This window comes from Helicoverpa zea, chromosome 2 (genome assembly GCF_022581195.2).
Source record: "Helicoverpa zea isolate HzStark_Cry1AcR chromosome 2, ilHelZeax1.1, whole genome shotgun sequence".
Classification (NCBI taxonomy): domain Eukaryota; kingdom Metazoa; phylum Arthropoda; class Insecta; order Lepidoptera; family Noctuidae; genus Helicoverpa; species Helicoverpa zea.
The window spans coordinates 8,505,337-8,519,772 of NC_061453.1; the positions used below are offsets into that span (position 1 = coordinate 8,505,337).

The following is a 14,436-nucleotide window of genomic DNA, read 5'->3' on the forward strand; positions in this document are numbered from 1 at the left end:
ACATCATGCATCCATCCGTACGTAAACTCGAGGTACCTTTATGCATGAGGTCACTGTGCGTGCGGACGGCCTCAAGTACACGGTTGAGGTGCGCCCTTGCTAGGAGGAGCACCGCCGCATTCTCGTGGCAGCAATTGGTGTCGGTCACCTCTCGCAACCATCCATGGTTTAAGCCATGATCCAGAGCGAGAAGACTCGTTGTTATTACACAACAATCATGACATAAATAATTATAACATCATTATCTTTCGAGTCTTTTCCCAACTGTGTTGGGATTGACTTCCAGTCTAACTGGATACAGCTAAATACTAGTGTTGTACAAGGTGCGACTGCCTTTCTTACAACCTCAACCTAGTTAGTTGTAGTAGAACCCGAGCAACCCAATACCTCTTTGATAAGACTGGTTGTTAGACTTAGTGGCTTCTGAGTACCCATAACGACTGGGAAAAATGTTCGATGATAGCCGGGGCCTACAGTTTAACGTGCCGTCCGAAACATAGTCATTGGTGTCTAAGATATACTTAGCAAGTTCAAACTAACTTAACCGGGAATTGAACCCATTACCCACGAGGCCATCACGACATTTTTAATAATTATATAAATAAGCTGTGGCATAAACAAAGTCATATTGTCATATTTGATACATGTGTCAAAAGTTATCAACTGTCAAAGTCAGCGAAGCACAGACAGATGTTCAGATGTTCACAGACAGGTACACACGATACCGCCTCGTCGTCGTATCGATAACATAATTATTTGTTTGAGTCGGTGCTGTGCTGTACCGTAGCGGAGTGTTTCAATCCACAAAATTATAGAATCCGTCTTCTTGTCGTATATTTCTAAAACAAAACAAATATTAAGCTAAGGAATGAAATAAAATTAGACAAAAGTATTGCGGAGTGCAATGCGCTAGACGCGCCAGGAAATTAAGATTTGGTAATCATTGGGTTTATTCTTGTGTTGTTTAGTTGTTTTTAGTTTTCAAGTTCTACACTCCAGTTCTCGGCATGGTACGTTTTAGAAACTTTATTTTATACATAAAAATATCTACTCAGTCTATAAATAAAAATGACTTCTTATTCCTGAGTACTAAACTAGTTATTTTAAGGAGTTGTTTCGTTTTGAAATATTTTTAGGTTTTCCTGTCCATTTCTTTGATGAACCTGTCTTATTTTCTTTTTAACTAGGTAGGTATTGAGTTGTAAATTGAATGTTATAATATTCTTACATTGATAGGCAAGTGATGAGAAGAAGATGGTGTCATCAAGTAAGCCGGCCCTGCCTCCAAGCAGTGAAGAAAATGGCAATGTGTTTTCCATGATGTACAGATTCTTCAAGAAGGTACGTATTATTTATGTTTATAAAAAAAGTTGATGGCATCATCAGCACATTGTGATTAGAATCAATGCATGAAATATATTTGTCCAAATGGGTTGTTAGTATGAGTCAACGGTGACCTTGAAATGCTGTGCTTTGAATCATAAGTTGGGCATTCAACCTTACAGTGTTAGTTCCTGTTGTTTATTTTATGAGCTGGAAGTTTTTACTTACTACATTGTCTTAATAAAATATTGAGTCATTTGGCTGATTCTCATGATGTAATTGTGATTTTTTTTTCACTGACACAAGGTTTTTTGTGCTGCACCAGGTGCTTAGCCTTTCCCGATTTTCTTGTACTAAAATTCAAAATGACATCAAGTCGACAAACAATAGAAATGTGTTGAGCATGAGGTAAGCACAGCTTATCAGTAATTGGCAGCACACACCTCACTCCTTAGCTAATGAATACAAACACACATTAGCATAACTTACACATAACATGCAGGATAGCACATAAGCATGATGTCATGCTCTAGAATAATTTTCCCAGAGGGCACAATGTTTCTAAAATAACTGGTTTAAAATGGAATGAGGAAGAAGCTACATAAATATGTATGTTATTATAAAATAACATTCAATTACAAAAAAAAAAATATTTACATTTTTTATGTTGTATTTACTTAAAAAAATACTTCATGTACTTCAGTTTTTGCTCCACATGTTTAAAAACATAGGTGATTAAAATCTCATAAAAATCTGCTCAGGCATTTTAATGACTACTCAGAACGAAAAAACAGTCAAAAATTGCCTAATGAACAAAAACCAATCCATAAGCATAATAGACTGCATTAATAGAATACTATTGAACTAATCTTATCATTCTTTTGTACTTAAATTGAGTATTATTATTAGTTTAATCAAGATTGTGATAGTAAAACTATTATTACCATGAAAGAGAGTGTAGTTGCTTCTTAAATTAAAAGTTCTAATGAATATGAGTTCAGTGTTTATAGTGCAGTGCATTAGGTATGCTTGATGAACGTTTGGTGCAGGTGTCGATAGTCGGCGTGGTGTACCTGGTGGGGTACATGCAATGGAGCGTGGCGTGGCTGATCGGGCCCGTTATATTGTCCGTACTGCGCGATCAATGGCGCAAGGAGAACGAATACCGGCGCAACTTGGCCAAGGCCGCCGCCTCATCCTCCGAGAAAGATGTTGTTTTGGCTAAGCTTGACGACTTGCCGGCATGGGTAAGATATTACAACCTTTTATCGATGTCTGCTGAAACAGAATTTCATATCAACAAAGTTACTATTGATCGACATTTTATCTAATACCTAGAAAGTCCTGTGTTACTGCGATTTTCGTGATTTGGATCATCGCCAAAAATAAATTAACTGATGGAGTAACCTACTTAGTTTTCTGTAAATATTTTCCTTCTTTTGCTGTGTATACTGCATAGTCCATTGGTCGCCTGTTTGTATGCAATTGCGTCACCTGCGGGATGTTATGGGATAATCGATTAGCAGCTTAACAATTATAGAGCAATTTATTTTTGGTGCCTAACAACCTTGTATATGGTTATTTCAAAAGGATATCATGTTAAAGAGTCATTAGGTACCAATATAAAATCGGTGTGAAACCTAGACAGAGCAACCCAGATAAATCTAATTCTATTGTACCTAACAATTTAGTAGAAAGCAGAAAATCGATATTTCCAATGATCGAATTGATAGCGAATTCCAGTAAAAAAAGTAGTACAGAAAAGCGACAACACGAACTGTCGTATCGGCAAAATATAAATATACTTGCTCAAGCAAATGGATATTTTGTTTTTGTGCTACTTTTACCCAATAGGTCAATCACGCCATAAATGAACACGGTAAAACTAGGTTGTTGGCCTCCATGTGTCATTATGCAATCGATCACTTCTTACGCACATTTTGAAATTTCGGTCCCATATAAAAACAGAGTAGTACCCATAGTTTTAAGATTCTTTTTTGTACTTTTATTTGGATAATGTCATGGTTTTAGGTCAAAAGGGAAGTACCCTACAGGTCTAAAGTCCCTCGACAGTTTAGAAACATGCGTCTGTTGCCGAATAAGCGCCCGCACCGATTTTTTTTACAACTTCATAGGACCGTAGGCCTGAGTATACGATTAAATAAAATTTAAACTCGATACTTCCGAAATAAAAGACCGTGAATCATGATAGTCGGACAGACGAACTACAAATTGATATTTTAAGGAATCTGCTCTTTTCTTTCGAGGAACGAAAACCCTTAAAAGCTTTGATGGCAAAGTGTGTCGATGTGATGACATCACTACCATTGTCTTCAGTTTCATTTCTATGAATAGTGACAACTATTAACATTTCCAGGTGTTCTTCCCGGACGTGGAACGCGCAGAATGGCTGAATAGGGTATGTAATGTATAGCAATTTAGTAAACTAAGCTGCCTCCTACAACCATTTAGTGCTCGCATATATCTTGTTGCTCACCCACGCTATTAATTTATTTGCAGCTCAACTATTGATTATGATACTTTGAGTGAATAATCTATGACTATTTTTCAAACTTATTTCTGTTCTATTTATGAACTCTAAGGTCACATCTGACGCTACCGGACGATGATAGACAAGTGGAATTCGTTGCTGTATGCAAATGCTAATTCTCTAACATAGACGAATGTTTTGTAGATTCTACTGCAAGTATGGCCAAATGTGAACTCGTACGCTCGTATTCTGCTGAAGGAGTCGATCGAGCCCGCGGTGGCGGAGAGCCTGGCCAACTACAAGCTTTCCGGGTTTAAGTTCGAACGTATGATCCTCGGTACTATTGTAAGTACCTGTTTATAGTATGTTGAAGTGTTCCTTGGAATTCCAGCTCTCTTCATATATATTCGTTATTTCCTGTATCAATGTCTTATGATAATAACAAGCACTTGAGAAGCTGAAGTGGATCGAGAAATAAACTGCGTACATGCATTTTATGACATCATTTCGAAGTAAAAATAGCTAACTCGCCTATCTAGTTCAAATAGTAAAATTCCATTTCAAATAATGATCATAAAAATGCATGTAGGTAAGAAGAAAAAGGTTATTATGCTATTGACTTTCCACGTTGTTAATGACGTCAGTGGTGTATAAGTTTTATTGTATTGACGGGAGTTTAATCTTTTCAGGCGCCGCGAGTTGGCGGTGTTAAAGTGTACGATAAGAACTTGTCCAGGGATGAAATCATCATGGATGTCGACTTGTTGTGAGTCAACTTACAAATACTATTCACCTACTTTATCTGTATCTGTGTGACGAATTTGTTTGTTGAATGAATTCTTTTCTCATTTGATAGCCCAATTCTTGAGACAGGTTGCACACACTAAAATGTTATATATGCCGTATTTTAAAGTGGTACCTACTTAATGGATGCTTGCATTGATTTCAGCTATGCAGGTGACTGTGATATATCCTTTGTTCTGCAACGCATCCGTGGTGGAATTAAGGATCTTCAGGTAGGAATCGAGTCTTAATCTCAATCTTGGTTTTCTATTACTGTTATTTTAGTTCGATTTCTACTAAATTACCACTTTTTATGACATCTGGTAAAAAAGGGTTTTCCCTCAAAGATGCGATATACATAAGAGATTCTCTCGAAAAGTATGGCGATTTACTGAATTTTGCCCTTGCCCTTATCTCAATTTTTTTTGGGGTCGGCGCTTATATCTGGTGTGTCGTTCACAATCACATTAAATGAAATGCGTTAATATACTGGTTAATATATGTCGATTAACGCAAAGAAAAAAGAAAAATACGTAAAAATAAAAATAAATGATTTTTTCGAACAAAGTAAATAGAATAAAAATGTGCGAAAATTAGAACACCATATAAAAGTCAGTCATTACAAACAATTGAGACTCTCCCTTGAAAACTGACAGTTGTCAACGATCAAAACATTCGATACTCCTAACTTTATATCTGCTTTACACATGATGTTGTAAATTAGAAAAACGAAAAATGACTCCTGTAGCTAAACCACTGAATGGATTAGCTTATTTTTTTTACAATTCACCATAGAATATCATAAAGTATATGTGATTAGATTTAATGTGATTGTGAACGACACACCCTGTTTAATAATATAGTATGAACTTTACTTCTAAGATACGATAATTTAAATAAAAAGACCCCACACGACGATATACATTATGTTCCGTGTTATAGATCCATGGTATGGTGCGTATTGTAATGAAGCCCCTCATCACCAAGATGCCTTTAGTAGGAGGACTGCAGATATTCTTCCTGAACAACCCGTCCATTGACTTCAACTTAGTCGGCGCCGCTGATGTCCTTGATATGCCAGGATTCAGGTGAGGTCCTATGCAAAAATGAAAAAAGTATTTACAGAAAAATTAAACCGCCCGTCAATAATATATGCACCTAAAACGTTCTCGTAAGTGTGATAAATAGTACCTATGCTGAAAATCGCATCAAAGCGTCGTTAGCCAAACGTGTGGCGATTGCGTGATTACGCACAAACATACATACATAATTCTAGGTCAAACTGAGAACCTCCTTTTTTGAAGTCGGTTAATTTTTTTTGTGATATCCAAAGATATGATATCCATAAACAATTATTTTTCCAGTGACATCCTTCGTCGTTGCATTGTAGAGCAAGTGGCTAAGATGATGGTGTTGCCAAATAAGTTACCAATTAAATTGAGTGATGAAATACCTACTGTTGACTTGCGGATGCCTGAACCTGAGGTTGGTTACAATTTATAAAAAATAAATAATAATTATATAGAAAAATATATATAATTCCATTATTGTGGAGTTTTCTTTCAGTAATGTTAACATTTATTTCAATTATTTATTTTGCAGGGTGTGCTTCGTATTCATCTCGTCCAAGCTCAGAATCTCATGAAGAAAGATATGTCAATGATTGGTAAGAACTATTCATTGTTTACACTAGTCATTACTTATGTATTTATAATAGATTTACATTTTAGCCGAATTCGTTTGTCCGGAACCTTAATGATATTGTGATAAAGCCACTTGCTTATATCAACTATTGCTGGTAAACATTCCTTGAGTGTACATAATGATCGTTAAGTTTCTGCGTATTCCAAACATTTTGTGTTTGTTTTCATTATCTTTTAGGCGCCGATCACGTTCTTGTAAAGCGGAACTGTAGCTTATATTACCGATAGGTAATAACGTTCGAATCAATCTGTTATCACTACGTGAACACTCGAAGTACGATTAATGATGATAGATTGCTACTTGAGTATGACGTGATTTGTATTGCATATAGGTGTGGACTGTGGAGCTTGTACTTATGTTGTACTACGGTGTCTAATTGCCTTACATTTGCATAACAATGAAATATTTTTGGAGGAGATTTCACTGTTCACACTAAGACTGTTAAAGTCCACTTCACTCAAAATGCACTTGTTTGCAAGTTTTCTAAGCAAGGTGGACAAGTTTTTCTGGATTCTAACACAAAATACTTTTTTTTTGGATATCCAGGTAAGGGTAAGTCAGATCCGTACGCGATCATAACAGTGGGCGCCCAGCAATGGAAGACAAAACACATTGACAATAACGTCAACCCACGATGGGACTTCTGGTGCGAGGTAAGCATACACACAACATATATATACTATTCTTTATTTATTTTTACTCGTTTTACTATGTATGCACATGGGTATTACTTATACAATATGTAGTGTTTATACCTATTTAGATTTTTAACAGATTTTACAACAACAGTTCGCTTAGCGAGCACAAAATACCCCTTTCTTAATGTTGGTATATAACATTTGAGATGAGCTTGCTTATTTTAATTAATCGGGTTTTGGATTTTGGTAAGTAAGGTACTTTGTCTTAGCTCATTTCTGATCTTTTTTCAATTCGCATTGCGTGTCACAAATTTTCATTTATCTGTGCATTTGACATTATTTTAATTTCTCTACACGACGAGAATAATTGCAATTCGAACGCTGTCTGGCAGAACTGAAGTAGCAAAATACGTTATACTATGAATCTAATATTCTCATTTTGGTAAATAACAATGTTTTGCTATTTCAATATACGAATGCATTTTCAGCAATGAGCATGACTGAACGAGATATTTTATTTATAACGAAGAATGTTTATTGTTTAACTGTGGCTTATTGTAAAATAGTTTTTATGTCGGCTTACGGTTAATAAATTGTTAATTACTAAAATTCCCATGTGTTATACGCATGCTCGTTGTAAATAATCAATAAACATTCTTCTAGGTAGAATGCCTTTTATTCTTATTCTTAAGTATTTATAAAAACATTAAAAGGGTTACTTACTATTTTTTAAATAATATACTCAAAAGCCCAGGTATTGATAGACTTTTATTTGGTTTTAATTTCTTGCATGATAAAATTGGGTCTTTATAACATTTTATTCGTATCAGAGGGAAGTTTAAAAACATTTGATGATAGTACAGAAACTCTACAGTAACAAGGTTTTACAATTAACAATTTTGTAAATTATGCTTCTTAAATAAATGTATAATGCGAGCGTATTCTGCACGCAAATATGGTCGTAGAATGTTTTCAAGTAAGTAGTTATGAACAAGATTTTGTTTTCCTCACTTATGTTTGCGTCGGACTATGCGCGTGTGGCATACAGGCGCGTATAATGCAATCTCTGGGCCAAGCGTTGGAAATAGAAGTGTTCGACAAGGACGAGGGCAACAACGATGACAAGCTCGGCAAGTAAGTACGTGCACGCGGTGACGGGGCAGGGGGGGGGAGCAAGCAGAGCGGGGCGCGGGACGCAGGAATCCGTAATAATGCTACGCTGATGGTTGCACTCGCTTCACGCATTGTAACTGTCCCGATACGCTTTACATCGGCCATTGCGACGCTTGTCTGTCAGTTGCAGTGGCATGGACGTCAGGTGATGGTGCCTACCACTGTTAACTGATAGTACTGCAAAGAATTAACAAGATGGGATAGAGTAGTGTCATTCCAACTTGGTGTAGACAAGTCTTGTGAGGTCATGTCACACCGACTCATTAAGCTCTTTGGTATGCTACTACTTCTATGTCCCTCAATATACAATAGTGGAGGAACCTGAAATAAATTAAATCGCCATTTCTACCGATTCATTGTGAATTATTTCAAAGAATTATTCAAGGTTCTCCCATTACAAATAACCTAATTTTAGCTGCATGTGTGGTTATAGCGCAATTAGATTTTAGTACCTACCTACCGACGAGTTACCAACGGTGAAGGTGAGTATGTTAGATATTCCTTGTATTGTTTTCTATTACTCTTTAATACATCATTATTTCTCTCCCTTCTCCACAAGTTTCTAATATGCAGGCATGAAGAATACAAATTTAGAGAAATTGGTAGAAACTTTAACGTTCTCATGAAATTCGATAAACTTGCCAGATGGTCTAAGGTTCAAATTGGGTTGACATTTAATCAAAATTATCAAAATTTCTATGAATAAGTAAAATGTTTAGGCTTGTTTTGGCATAACACTAATATGTAGCTGTATTGTGATTTTGTCCTAAGGCGTTAATAAGCTCAAGGAAGAGTCAAGTGCTGCAGTGCGAGCTCTGGGACTGGGACCCAGGCATGGGCATACAGAACGATGATTATCTTGGCAGGTCCGTCTCCGCTAAGCGTGCTAACACACACTAGCGACACTTCATTGCCGTGTTATTTTTTGTTCCTCTAATATTGAGTCTTATTATCACCGTTGCCTAGTCGAGATCAGTTTTATTTTTCATTTTCATTCTGCCATGCCGGTGATGCTAAGATTCGTTTTGGTTTTGACTACTTTGGTGTTCTATTTTATACCTACAGCTGTTGTGTTTGAGATTGTTTTTTGCCTTTAATAGGAATACCGAACACATTGGGGACATACAATATGAAATATAATTGGAGTGGCAAGTTGATTAGTCTTAATCGTATTCATGTATTAAGAAACTCACATTTACATAGGAATACCTACTCACAAAATTAATTTACAAATAACTTAAGACCAGCGCTTATTTTGTCATAATATTTAACATGTATTTACAATACACCTTGGAACCAATTAATTAATGCGCAAAAATATGTACATAAACATAGACCTGATTCCCGATCCCCTGACTATTAATATTAGCTTAATATACATATATGTACGTGTATATAACTTGGTGAGTTGTAACAGTCCATACTCCGCACCAGCGCGACGATATTGGCCGTCAACCTTTTCGACTGGGACCGCACGGGACGAGACGATAAACTGGGCAGGTCGGTCGCTGCCACGCAACACAACTGTATTTGACAATGTACATACATTCTCACAGTGAACTAACATACTATTGCCACTGAAAGCGACCACGGAACGTACTTTACGTACTGCGCACACGAAACTGAAATTAATGCTGCTGCCCGTACATTGCGCTGTAACGTCACTAAGACACTCATTAACACATAACCACACATTGCACATCGCGGCGCCACGGTAGCCCACTAACGTACGACTTTATTTAACACTCATTAGAGTTTGGTACTCACAAATGGATTTAAAATATCACTCATTGCTTTACAATAGATGTTAGGTGGCTGTTGTAACACTACACAATCATACGTTAACGTTGAGGTATAACACGAACGTAACAGCTCACGGAGCATTCCTAAGGCTATTGCTAACAGACTGACTGTATGTCCACAAAGCAATTTTTCCGTATTCCAATCTTTAAACATACTGCTTATTGTGTTCACTAAATGTTGCATTGTGCACTGGTTTTCATTTTTCCACTTAAAATGGTAAAAATTTCTTTATAAACCCTTTTGTTCTTTCCAAATTAAAGTAATTTTTAACTTTTCTGAACATCCAAAACATGTTTATTGGAACTTGACATCTTAAACATGTGAATTGATTTGTGCTAACTGTGGTGACTATGTGAAGGTTCCTTAGCAGGCTTGTTGGAACAATGAAATTAAACTTTGTTATAATTTCAGGTGTTCACTTGATATCTCACAAGTGGTGCGCTTCGGTCGCTTAGATACGGTAAGCGAATTCCTCAAATGAACTTTCTGAGCAGAAGAATAAAATAATAATTTTGGTGAATTAATACAGATAATTATAAGAGCTATTTTTTTTTTATTTTAGTGGCAAACCCTTCAACAAGCGAAACATGGAAAGGTCGAATTGCGTCTGTCATGGCACCGCCTGTCCTCTGATGTATCGGAGCTTAGTCGCGTGAGTGTGTCTACATTAGTATGAAATATGCAATCATTAATCTCATGTTTGCAACTTTATTTTTTATGTATTGTATTTCCAGGCTATATCTGAGACCTTGCTGATCAAGACCGGAGAACTAAGTTCTGCTGTCCTATCCGTGTACATCGATTCGTGCAAGAAATTGCCTGTAAGTTATTCCTTTCAAGATGACAAACCAAATTGAACTCTACTACCATATATTTAAGGTTCTAATTATAAAATATTTGTCAATAGAACGCGCGCACGCAGTCTCGGCCGGACCCGTACCTCACGGTGACTGTTGGCAAGAAGACGGAGACCAGTGCCGTGCAGATGAGGACGGATGACCCTGTCTACGAGATTGGATACTCCTTCCTCGTGCAGAACCCAGAGATTGATAACTTGGAGATTAAGGTAATTCATGTTGAACTGTGTGGTCAAAGCCGAAGATAGAAAACTTTTTGTTGATTGTTTTTGCATTTGCGAGAGAGGAGTTGGGAAGAAATCTAATTGATTGCATTTTTCATTCCCTGGTCTTTGAAGACTTAGCACTTGAGCACGATATTTACTTCGGATTACTGTGTTTTTTTTTTTATCTTTTCGATTTTATCGAATAGTGTGTTACTCAATACTTTCAATTGTTTCAGGTCTTAGACTCCAAAACAGGAGGTCAATTGGGTCAGCTGACGTATGGTATCTCATCTCTTCTGAAACAAAAGGATCTGAGTATGTTAACTCAGCCGCTTATGCTGCAGAGGTCCGGCCCAGAGTCTAAGATTATCATGTCTTTACAACTGAAGGTGAGTTCAACCTATTAACTCATTATTTACCAATTTCCATAATCTAGCTATATGTTATTGAAATCCACCGTTTAACTTCAAGTATTAATATGCATAGGATATTCACTGTTAATATTGGTATGTTAGCACACCACACCTAACGTAAAACTGTTTTTGGGGAAAGCAATTCTGGTAAATTCTTCATTGTATACCTTATAACATTTGTTGCTAATAACTTTATGTAACTACTAGTTTGTGATGATATGTAACTGTTCCATCCTCATAGATATTGAAAGAGGCTATAAAAGAGGAGGATTACGAAGAAGAGCCCGTGGCTGAGGCACCGAAGGAGCCGTCGCCCGCCGTGACGCCGTCACCGCCCCCCGCCACCCCGCCCTCCCCTCCCGTCACCGTCGATGATCTAGACACGCACAAACCGGTCCCTCCACTAACTGACCCAGGTGATTCACACAGCTTTAACATATTTTATGTCATTATAGCTGAAAAGCTACACTTTTGTGTGTACATAATACAAATACATTTTCTTTTTCTTTTTTTTCATGTAGATTTACGTTCATAAGTATGGCCAACTTGCTTTCGTGATACAAAAGAGCTGTACCTATTTGTGACTAATTTGTTGACTTTTCCACTGGCGTAGATGTTTTAGTCTCTAGATACTGATGTGGTGAAAGCGCAGCTAGTCTGCTAGAAGGAATTTCTTTAGAATTAAACAACAGCAACAGCAGCAGCTCTGCTTTTCTACAATTATTTTTAGTTATTTGATTTGTACTGTGCACTGGGTTGCTTCTTAATTTATTTTCACTTATATAGCAAGCTAATCTGCTATTTCGGAAACATGGCGAACAGCTATTTAATGTTTGTTTCATGTCGTTTGTTGCAGTCACTGTTCTCCCTGAACCTGTTCTTAGGAATATTGAAGATGCTCTCCTAGACAGCAGTTCTCAGAAGTCTGTGCCTTTAGAACATATTGAAAAGGAAGTTGGTAAGAACTAGAACATGTATTTAATTACCTAAGTAAATTACATTATAAACTTATTTTTATTATGTTGTAACAGATACACCTCAAGAATATCAGCCTCCTACTGGTCGCGATTCACCGAAACTTGTTCATAGAACCTCTTCGTTGACTACGTATGTAAATATTTATTCATTGAAATCACCAAAAAAAAAAATGTCAAAGGTTTGCTTAAATTACAGTAATTATTTTTATATACTCATAATAAATTACGTGTTCTCCAGATCTGCGGGAGAGGCGGGACTCGGGCGTATACTTCTGTCACTTCGTTACAGCATGCAAAACCAAACATTGTTCGTCGTTGTTCACAAAATTATGTGAGTTATTTGACCTTTATATAATTAAGTGTCCATTATTTAAGATTGGTTAATAATTAATGTTCTGATAAATTGTACAGGCACATACCTCTGAAGGACCCGACTAACGTGCCCGACCCGTACGTCAAGTTATATTTGTTACCAGGCCGCTCCAAAGATTCGAAACGTAAAACCGTGGTAAGTGCAATAAAGAACAATCATTCTCATCCTGCCTTTATCCCAATTTTATTTGGGGTGCGCGCAGAATGTTTTCTTCTTCCAAACTTTTCTCAATGAAGAACAAAGCTTCGTTTCTATCAAATTCTAATAGCTGTTTATAACTGGATTCTTTATTTGAGATGAGAAGTCTTTTTTTTACCAGCTCGTCAAGAAGAGACTTGGATTTATTAAGTTGGTCTCTAATAAGAATAGACCATTGAATATTATTATAATATATATATATATAATATACTATTGACTATTTAATATATAGACTATAGAATATTGGAATATTTGATAGAAAGCACCCTGAAAATTAAATTGACAATATAATTTGTTGCATGTATTGCAATTATCAGGTGGTGAAGGACAGTTGTATGCCGGAATATGACGAGCAGTTCGAGTGGGTGATCCCGTTAGCGGAGCTGCACTCCAGACAGGTGGAGGTCACTGTCGCCACGCACAAAGGCTTCCTAGGCGGCAGCCCTGTTATTGGACAGGTATATAAAATCGACTACATAATTATTATATGATTATCAAGCCATCTTCGCCTAGCATTTTCCAGGGGTTGGTTCTAGACTCCAGTTCCAGGAATAGTCCGCCTTTATGACCTCCTCAACCTAGTAATTTGGACAACCCCTTGGTCAGGCGGGTTGCCAGTATTCCTGACGTAACGACTGCCAGTGATATACAAATGATAGCCGGGACTTGTTTATGATCTGATGCTTACGTATTATTCTTTGTTTACAGGTTGTTGTCCATCTCAACCAGTACGACTTCCGCGAAGCAAAAACTATGTGGTTTGACCTTATGCCTGAGACATCGCCTAGAGATTAGATGACATACAAACTTATTTTACATATTTTATGAAAGTACTTATGAATCTATTGTATTTTGCAAATTGCAAAAGCCATATTTGCTGATCTGATAATTTCTGTCACAATTAATTTTGACATGAATGTTGTGCTAAAGCCTTTTCGTAATTTCATATTTTAGGAATATAACCAATGTTGAACTATTAACAAATATATGTATTTTTACACTTGTTTACATTGTTATTAAAAGCTTTCAATATTTGTATTTAACTGATAATAATATTTTTAACATTGAGTATTGTTGCTGATGACGCGCTAAGTCAAACTAATTAAGTGAGTAAACTTATGAAATATACAGAGCATTTACATCGAGTCGCATATTATTTATTAAAATATTGAAGTAGTTCATATTTCGTTCTTGTTACTTTTATATTGCATTTAAGTGTATTTTCGTGAATAAATATTTAAAAATATGATTTATATTTTATTACTATTACGTAATTTTTAGATAGTTTATAGGATCCTTTCTGAGCACACATATCATGGACCCTATTAGACACGCGAGCGGCTGCAGGGCGCACAGGGAATTAGTTACAGACAAGGAATAAAGTAACCAATACATAGAATATTGAAAATGGCCACTAGTGTGGCCCATAGAATAACAATACTCAAGAGATATAGCCTTCTATAGAGATAGGTTTTTTCTTCTATAGCTTGCTGGGAA

General features: G+C 36.5%; 1 protein-coding gene across 4 annotated transcripts; it reads left to right on the forward strand.

Moving 5' to 3' along the window:
- Positions 1–689: 689 nt before the first annotated feature.
- Positions 690–14,185, forward strand: LOC124636692 (extended synaptotagmin-1). 4 transcript variants are annotated; one of them, XM_047172857.1, is made up of 24 exons: positions 690–1,010; positions 1,237–1,341; positions 2,373–2,570; positions 3,701–3,742; positions 4,019–4,159; positions 4,504–4,580; positions 4,764–4,830; positions 5,540–5,685; positions 5,962–6,082; positions 6,200–6,263; positions 6,848–6,954; positions 8,884–8,978; positions 10,327–10,375; positions 10,478–10,567; positions 10,650–10,736; positions 10,823–10,981; positions 11,215–11,367; positions 11,633–11,807; positions 12,248–12,349; positions 12,423–12,498; positions 12,607–12,699; positions 12,780–12,876; positions 13,257–13,397; positions 13,648–14,185. In XM_047172857.1, the coding sequence occupies exons 1-24, from the start codon at positions 1,008–1,010 to the stop codon at positions 13,732–13,734; spliced, it is 2,475 nt and encodes an 824-aa protein (XP_047028813.1). In that variant the 5' UTR covers positions 690–1,007; the 3' UTR covers positions 13,735–14,185. The 4 variants fall into 4 exon arrangements, with proteins under 4 accessions (XP_047028813.1, XP_047028826.1, XP_047028827.1 ...); XM_047172870.1 differs by lacking the exon at positions 8,884–8,978 and adding an exon at positions 9,530–9,612; XM_047172871.1 differs by having other exon boundaries at positions 690–936.
- The last annotated feature ends 251 nt before the right edge of the window (positions 14,186–14,436 follow it).